The sequence below is a fragment of the Microtus ochrogaster genome, chromosome X (assembly GCF_000317375.1).
Source record: "Microtus ochrogaster isolate Prairie Vole_2 chromosome X, MicOch1.0, whole genome shotgun sequence".
Lineage (NCBI taxonomy): Eukaryota > Metazoa > Chordata > Mammalia > Rodentia > Cricetidae > Microtus > Microtus ochrogaster.
This window is the reverse complement of record NC_022026.1, coordinates 52,033,367-52,050,083: the sequence shown is the minus strand read 5'-3', so window position 1 is coordinate 52,050,083 and position 16,717 is coordinate 52,033,367. Positions and strand designations below refer to the sequence as shown.

Genomic DNA, 16,717 nt, shown 5'->3' with positions numbered 1-16,717 from the left:
CAAGTCCAGTCTTCCTGTCTTTGTCTCTGGGTCTTAGTATCTTGAAGGATTCCAATATGAGCTACTTCTCTCTCTCTCTCTCTCTCTCTCTCTCTCTCTCTCTCTCTCTCTCTCTCTCTCAAACACCTCAAACAGAAGCAGATATGAATGTTTGGTGCAATGTGACTCATAACACCCAAAAAGCAAAAGCAACCAAAATGTCCATCAAGGTATAAATGGATGAGCAATGTGTGTTATTATCCATCCTGTGGGCTGTTACTTAGCCACAAATGAAACAAAGTACAGATACACGCTACATTCAACATGGATGGATCTCAAAAACATAAAGAAGCCAAATATAAGGGACTAGAGAACACACAATTCTATCTCTATAATGTGATCATAAATGCTAACTCTGAAAGATAGCTGTTGCCAGAGCATGGGAGGAATCAATGATAAAGAAGTCAGAAGTGAGTCTGGAGAGATGGCTCAGGGGCTAAGAGCACTGGCTGTTCTTCCAGAGGACCCGGTTCAATTCCCAGCACCCACATGACAGCTAAAACTGTCTGTAACTCCAGTTTCTGGGGATCTGATACCTCTGATACCTTCACACCAATCCACATAAAATAAAGTTAAATAAATTATTTTTTAAAAAGTCAGAAGGAACTAGGCTAACAACTAGGGAATAACAAGGTTTCTTTCCAAAGCAATGAAAATATACTAAGACTGACTATGGTGGTAGTCACAGAACTCTGTGGATATTATACTGAAAACTATAATACAGGCAGGAAATCATATATCCAAGTTGCATATGTAGTTTTAAAACCTGGTCCCAGCAATTCTAACAGGCTATGCTTGACCTGCAAGGCCTTATTGTTCTAGTAATCTAGGGTAACTGTGGGCTTAGATAAATGGCTCTTCTCAGCCTTAAAGGGGAATGAGATAGACATACTTTAGTACCTACTACATTAGGTAGACATACTTCTTTAGTGATCACCAAGCTTTAGCAGAATCAAGCAGGAGTCTGACCTAAAGTAAAAAAGACAGGACACAAATGAAGACAGATGCCGGCTTTCATCTTGTTCTTAGTTATCTTGTGGGCCAATGTAAAGACTCAATACCTTTAAGAAAATACAGGTTCTGGGCTAAAAGCACTTGCTCTTCCAGAAGACCTGGGTTCAGTTCCCAACACCCACATCAAGCAACTCACTACTGATTATATAATTCCAGCTCCAAGGAATTCCTATGCCTCCTTCTGACCACTGCAGGCACCCAAACACACAGTTATCCACACATACACATAAATAAAATTTAAAAGCTTTTAGAAATTCAATTAGTGGTATCTGTTACAGTGTGGATCATAACTTAATTAAGAAGGTCAGAATAAACTCAAAGAAATGAGCTGAGCCTTCCTATTCCTCTTTACTCAGAGATAACCAAGGAAAGACAAAGTCCCTCCAACACAAGTCTCTGCTAGGCTCAGGCACAGCTGCAAGACAGCAGGTAAAGACCACAGAGTAGGTAGGGAGTCTTTCCATCTGTTCTCATCACCCAACAGTAAAGGTCTAAACAGCACTCTTAAGCTCTTAAGTATGAGGCTACCACAGGGCTGTTCCTGTGCAACTATCCTGCTGCCAGAGCTCCTAATGCTCTTCAGTCACAGAAGAGAAGCATGGCTGCAAAATGCAGACCGGGACAATGATGAGTTAGCAATTTTAAGTCAGGCTTGCTCTAGACCACGGTTTCTGATGTTCATAAAGAGCAACCCAACCAAGAAACATTAACTTCAGAAAGAAATAAGAAAAAAAAGGCCAACTGAAGTTAGATTAACTGCCATGTAGCACCAACACAGAAATAATAGCCAGACTCCTTGCATGCAAACATACATTAAGGCAAGCCAGATGAAAATGAAATGAAGTACTAGCCACAATGACTATTCCTTAAAATTTACAACATACCAAGTTATAACATAATGGAAATGTGCTGCTAATTTCCCTGCACTGCCATCCCATTTCCACTGCAACAGAAAACAGTTAAAGGGACAGTCATTTCTAAGGACACAACGGGGCCAGTAATAGCTTCCCATAACATACCTACCCTAGATGGTGGGCAGATGCAGTTGTTTCACTTTAAAAATCAGTCATATCAACCTGTGCTCTATAAGCCTGGTAAGTGAAGAGGAGCTTACAAAAGTGTAATTTAGCATACAATTCTGAGCCTTCTTTGGTTTGGAAACAAAAATGCCAATAAAAAATTATATCCCCTCTTTCCTTGTAAGACCATCATTTTCTTCACAAAACTAGGAGTCTAGAGAGGGAGACAAGCCCAGGTCTAGCTTCACCCTCACAGCCTATGTTCACCTGGAGAGCAAACTCCAATCTTCCTTCTAATTTAACCTATGGGAGAATGTAATCAAGGTAGAGAAATAAAGCACAGTAGACTGGAATATGGCTCAGTGACTAAAGATGCTTGCTGCCAAGTCACATGAACCTGATTTGATACCTAGAAGCCACATTGGAGGAAAACTAACTCCTCCCGGCTGTCCTCTGACCTCCATACACACACTGTGGCTCAGGCACCATGGTACAATGCCTTGGGACAGGAACCATGGTGCCAGTGCACATGCATGTACACATACACATAAACCAAACTAAAAAATGTAAAATTGGTTTAATTTTTGTTTTTAAATTGTATTGAGATTATAATTATGCAATTTCCCTCTTTCTTCTCCCTAAGCCTTCCCATGAATACTTCCCCTGCCCCATTGCTCTTTCAAATTCATGACCTCTTATTTATTGTTACATACAGACACATACTCTTAAATAAATACGACATGCTTGGTCTGTATGATGTTACTCGTATACAGATGTTCAGGGCTGATCATTTGGTATTGGATAACCAATACCAAACACTGTTTCTCCTGCTCTCAGGATTCCCTGGTTGTGTATAGGTCTTTGTCTAGAGTTAAGGCCTCTGAGCTTTTTTCCCATCCACATAAGCATATCTATGCATGTCATCCTTAAAATTGTTTAAATTTTTACAAAGCACAGGGGGGCTGGAGAGATGGCTCAGTGGGTTAAGAGCCCCTGCTGCTGTTCCAGAAGTCTTGGAGTTTGGTTCCCAGCAACCATGTGGCAACTATAGCAGTCTGTATTTCCAGGTCCAGAGGATCCAGTGCCCTCATCTGGTTTCCGGGAGCACTGTAAACATATGATGCACAGATATAAAATGAAGGTAAAACAACCATATGCATAAAGCAAAAGTAAATGAGACTTTAAAAAAAGCATAGGGATGGAGCCTTTGCTAAGGCCTGTCTTTTATTTTGGGGAAAGATAAATACTGTTAGTTGTTATGAGTTATTAGTGGTTCTCAACCTTCCTAATGCTGTGACCCTTTAATATAGTTTCTGTTGTGGTACCTCCCAACAATAAAATTTTTTCATTGCTACTTCATAGCTGCAATTTTGCTGTTATGAGTCATAATGTAAATATTCAGTATGCAATCCCTGTGTAAGGGTGATTCGACCACCAAAGGAGTTGCAACAGGTTGAGAACCACTAACTTAGGGAGTAAAAGACGTTTGCCGCCAAGCTTGACAAATTGAGTGGCATGCCTGGAACTCACGTGGTGGAAGGAGAGAGCAGACCCCTCCTCTGACCTGTGACATTATACATGTTATGACACAAAACGCCAGCGCCACATAAAACAGAGAAGTGAAATGGGTTTGGGAGTCTACCTGCTTCAGTCCTGGACCTACCACTTACTACCTGGTTTACCTTAGGAAAGCTGTTAAACTGTGTGCCTTGCTCACCTGGCTCTACTTCTTGGCTGGCTTACTGGCAGTGGTGAGAACAGATGTGCCTTGTTACCCCTAGAGAGGGAAGCTGCTCACTGTTTGCTATTGTGTCAAGTTCTCTTTTCCTTTATCTTGAAGAAGTGTTAGATTTTCTATTACTCTTTCTGTCCTAATTTAGAATAATGTGAAGTTTTTCTTTGGCCTATTAATATACTGGATAAGTTTTTTCCTGATAGTTTTTTTAAATGATTGAAACATTCTTGTATACCAAGATGAAGCTATCACTTATGTAATTATTGTATAATTTATGTAATTATTCTTCTAAACTGTTGAATCCTATTCGCAAAGGATTTGTCCGCCAGCTTGCTATAGACTTTGTGTCTATGTTCACAAGGGATTTTTTTGAACTGCAGCTGTCTGGTTTTGGACTATCTTTGTCGGGTTTTGGTATTCCAATATATCTGACTTCATAAAATTAAGGCCTCCTCTCCTCTGCTGTCTTCTTCCGTTACAGCAAAATGGAGGTAATTTTTCTTTGAATGTTTGTTAGAATTATTTAGGAGTTCTTTGGAGTCCTTTTTAAAATTACAGTACTTATCTACATGTTTGTGTGAGACAGAGAGTGCAAGCACCTGTGGAGGTCAGAAGACAAGGTGTGGGAATTGTTTCTCTCCTCTACCACGTGGATACCAGGTATGGAACTTAGGTTGTCAGGCTTGGTGGTGCGAGTCTTCACCTGCTGAGGTATCTCATCTACCCTGTCTTTAGAGTTTACACAATTCAAATTAAGGTGGTTTTTTTTTTAGTTGTAAGGTTGTTAAGCTATTCCCCATTTCATATTGAATAAATTGTAGCATTCTGTGCTGTTGGAATTGGCCCATTTCTTTTGGAAGGTGTCAAGTGTTTCTGGGTCAGATTATTTGTAGTATTCTCCTAGCCTTCTGGTGCCTATGGGGTCTGCAATGGTAGCCCATTTTGCTGATATTTTGTTTTTTTTCCTAGTATTGGCATGACTTCTCTTTTTTCCTTTGCCAGCCTTGCTGGTTTGTTATTTCCCTAATTTATTTTTTTTAATGAGACAGTTTTTCCTTGATGTCCTCCCAGCTTGTTTTTTTTTTCTTAAAGTGGGAACAAAGATTGGTGATTTAAAACTTTAAAATGGAAACTGTTCCCCCTAAATATTCTCTATCATGGGATGGTTTTCACTAGTTGCCAGTGTTATTTCCAAATACTCCATAAAGAGCAGGCATCTCAGATAGATGATTGACAGTTTTCTTTAGCATTTCATTAAGAAGTTGGTGACTTAACTGCAGGAAATAGTGCTTGTGTTATTTGAGGCTTAACTTCTAAGAAGCCACTTCGAAAATTTGGATTGTCAAATTAGAGCTAAATGTCCTTGTTGATTAAGACTTAAACCCTGTCTCGAAAAAAACCAAAAAAAAAAAAAAAAAGACTTTAGAGCTAGAAAAGACCTTAGACCCAAGGGTCAGCAAATTAAAGTCCTGCTCAGCAGCCCTGGTCTAATCTGACCCTCCAGCTAAGCATTTTTAAAGAGTTGTAAATAACAGGTAAAGGCACTTTGTGAATCTGGGACTTGGAGCCTGACTGGCCTGCAGCACCTGATTACTCTACTATGTGGACCTTTCCAGAAAGTTTTCCTACTCCTCTGCCTTTTGATCACAGAAAGCCAGTGAGGTTGATTGCCCGCTTCTGAGTCATCTGGAAACATTTGGAAGTACAGGTTCCCAGGCCCCTCACATGGCTCTTTTCCCATCTGGAATTTGTCACAGCACATGGCTCTGTTCATGCTTGGATTGTTTGTCTTCTCTCTCTCTATCATTCTACCATGGCATTTCTCTCACCATCTAGGCTCTGAGTAAGCTATTCAGAGGTCCATTTTGAAGGGCCTCACACAAATATGAAATTGATAGTGCTGTGGAGGAGGCTTCTTTTTGTTGTTGTTTGTTTTGTTTCTTTCAAGACAGGGTTTCTCTGTGAAACAGCCCTGGCTGTCCAGGAACTAGCTCTTGCAGACCAGGCTGGCCTTGAACTCACTGCCTCAGGGATTAAGGGCCACCACTACCCAGCAAGGAAGTTTGTTAGGAATAGTTCCCAAAAACATGATTTTTACAACCACAAAGTACATAATGTTTTAACTGTTTAATCTCTTTGAACATTATTTCACTGTTGACTCACAGTTGGGCACATATGATGAGACAAAAATCTATGAAATAGCAATATTAGGGACCTTACTTGTAAGGAATTCTGTCCACTTAGAGTTAGTGGGTAAAGAAAGGTCTTAGAAAGGATTTCTAAGTGCGAATCCCATTTTCTTCCTCTTGTGCTACGGAACTCACGGAACCCAGGACCTTTGTGCATGCTGTGGAAGTCCTATGACCCTGAGTTATGTCTCCAACAATTTGCGGGGGGGGGGGGGTTGCGTTTTATTTTAAGACAAGGTTGATTACCTCATCCTCCTAAGAAGCCAGGATTATAGGCATGCACCACCAGGCCTGGCCGATCCCACTTTTTACGTGTTCCCTTTCTGGATGAAGCTAAAGGAAATTATTACCACTCTCCTATCTCGGGGCCAGTCTGAGACGTGTCCCAATGCTCTGGGAAGTGGTGCCTGGGGACCTTTTATACCTCACAAACATACCAATGTTGCCACTATAAAGGGAAGGGGTGGCTATTTAACTTTGGTCAGATGTTTTCTTTTAATGTTCTCTTCTGCTTTGGTTCTCTTCATAGCTGTAGCCTGAGTTTACTCTTTTCCCCTTCTGAATGCATGCTGCTTAAGCTGATGTATCACAGGATGACTTGTAATGCCTGACTGAGTCCTGCCTAGGGATGTCAGGTGGCTTCGTTATTCAGTGTCTAAGTCAGTTGTTCTCAACCTGTGGGTTACAACCTCTTTGAGGTTGCATGTCAGATACTCTGTATCTCAGATATTTAACATTATAATTCACAAAGTAGCAAAACTACAGTTATGAAGTAGCAATAAAAATATTATAATTGGGGTCACCACAACATGAGGAACTGTATTAAAGGGTCACAGAATTAGGAAGGTTGAGAACCACTGTTCTAGAAGTTCTAGATCAGACTGGTCTATGTAGGGAGTTCCAGAATAGCCAGGACCACACAGAGAAGAGCTATATCAAAAAAAGGAAGGAAGGAAGGAAGGAAGGAAGGAAGGAAGGAAGGAAGGAAGGAAGGAAGGAAGGCTCTATAAATGACTACCTCAGCAGTTTCTTTTTCTGCAGTCTCCTGAAGCCAGATTCTTTATTCAAAGAAAAACAAAGCATGTTGGGTTTTTTGCATTTGCTTTGTGTGTATGCCCACTTGTAGATGTCAAAGAACAACTTGACGGAGTTTGCTCTCTCCTCTATCATGTGGGTTCCAGGGATTGTACCAGCTGAGTCACCTTGTCAGCCCAGTTATTTTTTGTTAAATCTTACCAAATTTTTATACCTCATACCAAAAGGACTTAAGCTGATGGCAAGTTCTTTCTTCTAACACCAAAGTCACCTGCTCCAAACAAGACAAACTAGAAATATCTGATATTTGTACAGGAAGGCCTAGGGTACCTCATTGCCAACACTTCCAAACAGAACTGAGGCACTTAGGCCTCAGTGTGATACTTTGAGCTTCAACATTAAGCACCAATATAAAACATGCCACTTTATAAAATGTACTTTCCCAGGGAGTGATCCAAGGCATTGGTCCTAAAAATAATCTTTTTTCAAACTTTTTTTTTTCATTTCAGAAACCTTCTACATTCAATTCTATGTTCTACGCCAACAGAAAAATCTGGAAGGCCCTTGGGCATGCATATCATTTAGCCTTGTTTCAACACTATGATCTGTACTCCTGGAAAAGAGAATCCAGTATTAAATAAAGCAGCAACATAGACATTGCTCAGGATTCTTACTAAGTAAATTTCCATTCTAGGGTAAAAATAATCATGTCATACAAACACTTTAACCAATAACATGGGACAGGGGCTTTAAATAAGACCTGGGTTCAAATCATAAGCCATCTTATTATTTCCACCTCTCTTTTGCCAGAACTTTCCAAATCTGAGTAAGCTAATTTGTACCACTTTATACCTATCTATCTGAGCATCGTTATTGGCTGGCACAGTTTCAAAGTATTCGGCCCTAAATACTGTAATTAGTGTTAAGTATTTTATATCTCATTTGACACTCTCCCAAGCATTTTATTGATTATCCCACCCAATGACACAACGTGTGTGATTTTGGTCTTATTAATGCCTTTATGGAGAAAGAATTAAGATGCATTTGTTAAACTATCCAGTTAAATCAGCTCAGGAAGGAAGAAAAGCTATTGGTTCCTCCTAGCTCCTTTTAGTTTGGGGCTTATAAACATCAATGCATTTGATTACTGGTATTGCCACTTCCTCAATGGTTTCTCCAAGAACACAGATGACACTACCGATTTAATGAAACCCAGGCTCATCACACCGTAGGGCAGCAGAGCTGTTTTTCCTGAGGTCTGGAAAAGTGCCAAGTTGTTAAAGAGTTTAAAAGAGCATTTGTGCATGGTTTACATACTTGGTTTGCAGATTCAATTGAGGAGGTTTCTTCACTTTTCAAAAGAACCAAGTTTGTAATTAAACTGCCATGAAATGGTTGGTTGGAGCTGCAGGGCTCACCAGCAGGTTTGGGTTACAATCGTAGTGAGATGGTGGATTAAACAACCAGAATAATTATTGACTCTAAAAGTAAACTCAAAAATAGCCATACTGGAGAAATTTTTAAATACACAACCATAAGACAATTTTTTAATGTCTTGCTATGCAGCCCAGTCTTGACATGAACTTGTGATCATCCTACCTCAGTATCCACACTGTCTACAGATCACAGGTAAATACTACCACACCCTCGCAAACGTCCAGTAGTTTAATAAATGAATCCTTAGCTACAAGGGTTAGTGGAGATAGGTTATGGAGTTGTAATTAAATTAAAGAGTGGCAACTCTAATCTTTAAGATACCAAATCCAAAACCGGAGAGCACCAAGGATCAAAGCTATTAAAGGCCTCAGGGCTGTTAGTCCCAACTCTTTAAAGAAGGAGTTGCCAATTCAAATACAGCCAATTTAATTGTATGCAGGAGAGATGAGAAGATTCCAAACTGATAATTCCTCCAATAGAAAAACCAAACTGGCTTTCTTTTCTCAAAACAAACAAAACAAATTGCCTACCAGTTATTCAACTGGAAACTCCTCTCTTTAATGGCTCACATAGGGTCAGTGGACTTGAAAAAGTGCCTCTCCTCTACTGGGAGGGGAGGAGGCGGCTGTCAGCGCCTTGGTTATAATGTTTTCAACAGCCACTGTCCCTCCCAAAGCATTTAAAACAAGAGAGAAGCATTCAGTGAAAGCTAGGAAAGACTACTTAATATAAAGTACAAATTAATTTTACCATATGCTTCCTCCAGCAGCTTAAGGAAATTGAGATCATGTAGAAAGTACTCTATATAGAAACACTATGGTTTATACATTTTTCATTATTTTTTGATTTTTATACAATAAATTTTGATCAAATTTTTAATGGTAGACTCACAAAACAAATCTCCCAGCAATGGAAGATTATTTTGCCTGGAGTCATCTGGAGAATGATCAGTGCTACTAAGAATCTTCTACAAATCCAGAGGAAGAGAGGTTCATAAAAAAGAAAGAGCCGGGCGATGGTGGCGCACGCCTTTAATCCCAGCACTTGGGAGGCAGAGTCAGGGGGATCTCTGAGTTCGAGACCAGCCTGGTCTACAGAGCTAGTTCCAGGACAGGCTCCAAAACCACAGAGAAACCCTGTCTCGAAAAACCAAAAAAAAAAAAAAAAAAGAAAAAAAAAGAAAGAAAATAAATAAAACTCACAACAAAGTAAACCAAACAGGCAAGCCAAAAGAAAGGCAGACTCTAACTGGGGCCCTCTTCCCAGCAGTCCATAAAACATTTCAAACACAATTCACTTATGGTAAAAAACCTAGCAAGTAGAACCAATGTCTCCCTACCAAGCTGTTCAATTCTGAGCCAACCCTCCAAGCAAAGCAAAAGACTGGGGGCAGGGGTTGTGCTAAGGGTTAAGAACTAGACAGGAATGGATCTTCTTCTGGGCTGATACTGATTTTATGTTTTTCCACAAGGTACGGGGGACCCGGGAATCTTTTGAGAAAAGGGACCAAATGATCCAGCGCTTCTGCCAATGGAGACCAATGGTGAGGCTGTGGCCAAGAACTAGAAGCAGAGGAGCAGTGAGTTGAGTGCATTCTTCAGGTACATTCAGTAAGACTCTAGGACAGGCCTGAGGGGGTTCTTGGGATTAAGTATATCAAAGTAATCTGATACCATTGGGGGGGGATTGTCTTTTGTTTGATGTTTTTGGTTATGATTATTCTCCTGTGTCTTTGGAGATACTGGTGGAGGCCAGAAGAAGGCAGCAGATCCTCATAGAATTGAAGGTACAGGCAATTCTGAGCTGTGTGACTCTGGTCCTCTGAAAAAGCAGTGAGAACTCTTAAGCAGACTTGAGGTTTTTGGCTGTTTTTTTTAAGAGTCTAGTGCAGTGAACTTTATATTTTTATCAGCATCAGAATTAACCAAAGACATTTATGATGCAAATTTAAGACACTCATATAAGTTCAACATAGGGTGGGATCAAAGTTTTCATTCCTCACTCCCAGAATCCCAAGGCTCCAAGACTAAAGCCAAAAAGCACAAGAAAATCCTTTGTGAAGGAGACAGTGTACTGAATAAAGGGATGAAAGCTCGTGAATCAAAACAAAAGGCTTAAATAGAATCAAAACTGGTTAAAGCTTTACAATTCATTTTAGCTACTGAAGTCACACACAAAAAAGGATCCTTCCACCAGAAAATAGTTCACCAAGGGAAACTAGGAGAGCCACAGATTTCCACAGGCTGGGTAGGAGGTAATCCCTAGACCCTAACAACCAGCACCTTGGGGGAAGTTGTGCCTTCCATAACAATTTACATGCAAAACAGGTATTTCTAAAAAAGATCAAAGGAATTTACTGATAGTTTATCGTACTATTAATTGAAATGTCTAACCATACTTAAGCCAGAATTCTCTACGTGAGCACTACTGACATTTTGGGCTGTAGCAGGGCTTTGAAGGCACCTTTAACGTATTTATCAGACTAGCTGTGAGTAGCATATGTACAGTCTCAGATTTTTGTTTTACTTGCTCTGTTTCGTTTTTGAGACAGGGTCTCATGTATCCAGGGCTGCCTCGAACTCACTGTGCAGTTTAGGATGGCTTCAACTTCCGATCTTCATGCTCCCCCTAAATATTGGGATTACAGGCCTGTGGGAGTGATCAAAATAGGGCTTCATGTATGCTAGGTAAACGGACCTAAATTTCCAACCCTATTTCTCCAGAACCACCAAATTCCTCCTCACAGTGTGGACCATGATAAAACACCTCAACTGAGTCACTATCTTAAATTAAGGGGTTTTGCAATTAGGAAAGCAACAAACGCCTTGTAATCAAATAGGCTATAGCACATAAAGGTTGAAAATCTCAGGGAGGATAGAGAAGGCATCCTACTCATACCATCATTCAGTATGCAAGAGGATCTTGAGTTAAGGCCAGTTTGCACTGCACAAGCCACGCCTCCATCTGGAAACCTCAATGGGCCTAATTTATTAATATTTAAAATGTGGACTAGAGCTGCCAAAGATTCACAAGCATGCTTCAAAGGCAAACCTGGTCCTAGTAAAACTTACTCCAAGTAAAATAAAGTTGTGGGGCAATCCCAGTGCTCTCACTCCAGACTACATTCTATTCTTGGCATCCAGAGAAGCCCAAGGGACCAGTAAATCCAACCCAAGAGGCCTTTGGATTTGAATGTGGCAAAATACGCATCTGTATTTTTCACTAGTTGAAACTCTGCATCTTCTCCCCAACTACTCACTCTTATCCATTATCACCAATAAAATTTTTTTTTTTGGTTTTCCGAGACAGGGTTTCTCTGTGTAACCCTGGCTGTCCTGTAACTCACTCTGTAGACCAGGCTGGCCTCAAACTCATAGAGATCCACTTGCCTCTGCCTCCCAAGTGCTGGGATTAAAGGCACGTGCCTAGCCCAAAATCATATTTTTAATTATACTTTTATGTCACATATTCTAGCTAAAACTAGTGATTTTGTTCTGCAGTGGTCTGAAATTCTACATTTTTACCAGTCCTGTTGCTCATGTTGGGCCTAGCTGGTGATCACATCTTTAATCTCAGCACTCAGGAGGCAGAAGCAGGAAGATCTCTGTTGATTTGAGGCCAGTCTGGTCTACATAGCAAGTTCCAAAACAGCCAGGGCTACATAGGGAAATCCTGTATCCAAAAACCAAAAAGAAAGAGGGGTGGGTGGGGAGAAGCATGTTACTTTGGGAAGGGATGCTTTAATTCAATAAAGGAAAGGTGTACCTGGCTCACATAAGCATTTATCACACCACTAACATTTACCCACTATCTACAATGTACCATTTGTATCCTCTACAATGATTCACAACATAGATCACTTTAGAAATCGGCTTCCTGAATATATCCAGCCCAAGAAAAGACAAAAAGAACCATAGTTAACCTAAGTTTTCAGAGCTGACTGGCTGGCAAGATACTGCTCCAACAAGCATTGAGAGGATATAAGGCCTCGCTCAGCTCTCCATAGCCAGCATCCTGACTAAGGGCTGGGACTAGAACAAAAAGAGTTGCATCCTCCACCAGTCCCAGGGGGGCCAACTACACCATGGGACCAATTTATTCTTGTTAGCTCTGAGCTGAGAAAAGAGAATCTCATGTTTCCTGGAATCAACAGTCCTCAGAGTCCAACACTTTACTTACAGGATGACCCAAGATGAGCTTTGTTGAGCTGGAGAGATGGATCAGCGGTTAAAAGTACTGGCTGCTCTTCCAGAGGACCCAGGTTCAATTCCCAGCACCCACATGACAGCTCACAACTGTCTGTAACTCCAGTTCCAGGCAACCTGACACCCTCACTCAGACACACAGGCAGATGAGAAACCAATGCACATAAAATGAAAATACACCTTAAATAAATAAATAAAACGAGCATTTGTTTTAGTGGAAACAACCTTCTGGGTTACTTCATCAGCCAGTGCGCTAAGGACTACCATCAGACTTAAGTGGTTGGGTGGGTTGGAATTAGCTTGCATTGGTAACCAGGTTAGACTGGAACAGAAACAGTAACAGTGCGAAGTAGTTCAAGTTTAGCTCCACTGAAATCACATCATAAAACTGCTCCCTTAGGAAGGATTACTGACAAATGGGAGGGGGGAGTACATGCACCCAAGCTGTACAACCATTTGACTCACCCTTGAGTCACATCCAATACTTAAACGCCAGGAGTAATGCCTTTGACTCATTATCAACAATTAAATGTTGACCTCACACATAGATCTCTCACCAAGCACCCCTTGATTGAAAAGAAAAGGAACTTAGAAATCCTTATGATGTAGTCAAATCACCCCATTTTCCAAATGTGAATGTGGATAGCAAGGCCATGCCTTAGGCTTTATTTAGTGATGGATCATTTTAAGAATTCCAGATCTTACATACCTATAAACATACAGCTGAATATAGTTGGCCTTTTTTTCCTAAAAGGCTCATCACCATATTGTCAAAGCTTTCTTTGCTATCATTAGGTTTTTGGGGTGGGCTCTCTCTCCAGCCCAGGTTGGCCTTGAACTCTTGCTTCACCACAAGGAGGAGACACCACCTGCCCAATCCTTTCTTATTTATTTGTTTTGAGAAAGGATCTAACCAAGCTGGAAGGGATTTAGAGACCTTAAGACCCACCTGAGTGCTGAGTCTGGCAATACGCCTGGCTTCAGTTTTCTCAGTTTTAATTAAGAACAAAGTGCAGGTGAAAACATTAACAACTGATGTTTGACATTTCCCTCTTAAGCGCCTTTCACCGAGCTTTACACGTGTGCCCTTGTCCTTCATGCTCAACACTGAAACTAAGCAGAAGAAGGTTCAATTGTCTCCGGAAGGGCTAGAATTTCTTTGACCCCATGCTGAGCCCACTGTCCCTCCAGAAAGTCCATGAAGGATTAAGTGTTCCCCTGGGGATTACATGAGGGGACACATCCCCCAAATTCACCCCTTCCCAGTTGGGGAAGGCCTTTGCTCCGCTCACCAGGCTCTTCACTTTTCTCACCACCCAGTTCACCGGGTGCTAGAATTCCCATTCGCCAGTCAGCCCTGAAAGCAGCCAAGGTAACTAACTCTCAGGAAAGCCTTTGAGATCTTACACTCCCTTCCAGCCCCACCACCCAAGTAGCATCTTACCTATGGACGCTTTCCCAGTCACCTCCCTTCCCGGCAACCCTCTCCTAAGAAAAGTGGCAAGTGAGCACTGCTACTTTTGTTTCAGCTCATTTCTGACCACCCAAGCACAACGACCTACCTACCAAGCCTATAGGTCACAGGTACACAGTAAAAGCCCTGTGCCGGGTGCACTCTTCCTTCCTTTCCTCTTCCGCCCCTCCGGGAAAGATGAGGCTCAAAAATGTTAACAGAGAAACCCACAGAACAAAACCAATTAGAAAAGGCAGGCTAAAAGCCAGACTTTGCTCCAAATGCCCAGATTTATTTTTTTTTGTCTTTAAATTATTAATCTTGTGCTCTCTGAGATATTTTAGGATTGAAGGAAAAAGTACCAAGTGAGCGCTCAGAAGTTCAGAAAGCAACAAAGTCGATGTTAAAAATCCGAACAGAAAGGGTGTTCCATTAATCGAGAAACCAGAGAAAAAGCAAGGTCTGAACAGCACACTGCATGTGGGATGATCTAGGAAGTGCACATGCTAGTCGGCAGCAGTCGTTTAAAGGCCCCATCATTCCCGCCCCCTGCGCCCAGGCTGGATTCTCTCAAAGAAAAGAAGCCCGCACTGCATCCCTACCCTCCAAATTCCAGTCCGCGATAGATTCTCCCAGCCTTTTCTGGGAAGACCAGGCTCGGGTTTCTGAGCCTCGCGGATTAGAAGTGATGGTGGTGGCTATAATTCCCGCGCCCAAATCTCATCCTTCCCCCACCCCCAAGAATAATAATCGTTTCCTTTCTCTGTCCCCCGGGTCCCTTTTCGGAGGTTCGGTGTCCTACACAGTGGACTAAGAACCTTGCGTGCGCTAAGTGGCCCTGGTCCTCCTCCAGCCCTGGCTGCCCTCAAGGGGAAACCCCCACCCCAACCCCAAGAGGGAAATTCAGCAGCCTGCCAGCACAGGAAAAGGTGGCGTGGGCAGCAGTCCCGCGCCGCGCACACCCCCCGCCCAGGCCTGCCTCGCGGGTCGTGCCTCGAACCGGCCACAGCGCCCGGCACCCGCCCCCACCGGGGATCCGCCGCGCCCCACAGCCTGAAAGGGATTTACCCTCCAGCGGGGCGTGGAGGGCAGCGAGCCCGCGTGGACCTACGATCCAGGCCCGGAAGGGCGGTGCGGCTGGCACACATCGCCGCAGCTCCCCCCCAGGCCCCGCAGTGCGGCCACCAGCGAGCTCGGCGAGGACCGAACACCGAGCACGGAGGGGAGCGGAGCGGCGCGGCGCGGCCTCCGCCGATGCACGAGGGCCCGCAGAGGCGTGCTCAGCGCCGCAGCCGGGGGAGACGCAGGCGCCGCGCGGCCGCCCGCATTGTTCAGTCCGCGGCGCGCGCCCCAGAGCCTGGCCCTGGCCTCAGCACCGCAGGCGCGGAGGGGACGGTAGCGCGGCCGCCACCGCCGCTGCCGCCACCGAGGCGCCGGTGCAGGTGGCGAGCGGCGCCCTCACCTTTGGCGCCGAGCGTGAAGTCGAGCGTGCTGTGCCTTGCTGCTGCCATAGTGCGGCGAGGCCCTGTGCCATGCCTGGGGAGGCGACCGCGGGAGACTGAGGGACCGCGCGGCGTGTCAGGCTGCGGGCCGGCGGGGAGTGCACTGCGCCGGGGGAGGCCAGGAGTAGGAGGTGGGCGGGGCGGCGGGGAGCGACCCGGGGCGCAGGGGCGGGGCCGACCCGCCTCCTAGAGGAGGAAGCGAAGCAGGGACGCCTCCAGCCCCGAACTTGGAGAGCTGGGTGTGAGGCCTCGCTAATGGTGGAAATGCGGGCGCCGGCTCCCTGGCGTGCGTCACCAATGGCCGCGCCCTGTGCTAAAGCTCTGGCCAGGCTCTCCCGCCATTCGCCATCCGTTAGGAGGTCACCTCAGGTTTAAACGGCTCAGCGCGACTTCCGGGGGGGGCCTCCCTATACACTTCCCTATATGCCTACCCTTCCTCCCCAAGCCAAGGCCCCAGTTACTTCCTGACCATGTGAAAAAAAATTAAATAAAATGCTAGGATCTACCCCTGTAGTCTCTAAAAGTACAGCCTGCCTTTTCTTAAAATGCACGTGGAACCCAATGGGATTATTAATAACATTTCTATTGGTAAGGGGCAAGTATTTGAGAACAGAATAGAATGTTCAGGGACATTCAAGTGACATTTTCATGCAAAATTGGAAAACAAAAGAGTCAAGGACTAAGGCTGAGCTGAGAAGTTGTGGACTTGAGAGTTTCTCCCACAAGACTTCCCCCTCCATGGTGCCTCTGTTCTCAATGGCCCTCCAGCCTCGGCCTCATTTTCGACCATTAGTATTCACCAAAAAGGAACAAAAGAGAACTAAAGTGCCTGTGGACTAAAACCATCCTTTATTGCAGGAGCAAAATCCCTGGGCAAAAGACTCCATCATTGTGTGGGGTTCCTCTCCTGATTAGTGAATTTCTCCTCTGCAACAGCACAAAAAAAAATACATAGTAAGCTTAGTTTTCCCTTAGGCAGTTTTAGAGGTGTGTTTCCTTTTGGTTTTGGTTGGTTGATTTAATGTTTGTTTGTTTGTTTGTTTTAATGAGCCCTTCACTATCCTGCAAGAACCTAGCGCTGACTTCATA

At 43.5% G+C, this 16,717-nt stretch overlaps 1 protein-coding gene across 2 annotated transcripts in view; it reads right to left on the bottom strand.

Annotated features, from left to right (window-relative positions):
* Sms (spermine synthase) overlaps nucleotides 1-15,793 on the bottom strand; it is a 71,388-nt gene extending 55,595 nt beyond the window's left edge. Inside the window, exon 1 of one of the 2 annotated variants that reach the window (XM_005358815.2) lies at nucleotides 15,589-15,793. In XM_005358815.2, the coding sequence (XP_005358872.1) occupies nucleotides 15,589-15,637 (49 nt within the window). In that variant the 5' untranslated portion in view covers nucleotides 15,638-15,793. Of the gene's footprint in view, nucleotides 1-15,194; nucleotides 15,293-15,588 lie in introns of those variants that run through there. The other variant, XM_026784868.1, reaches the window with a different exon arrangement.
* Between the last annotated feature and the right edge of the window lie 924 nt (nucleotides 15,794-16,717).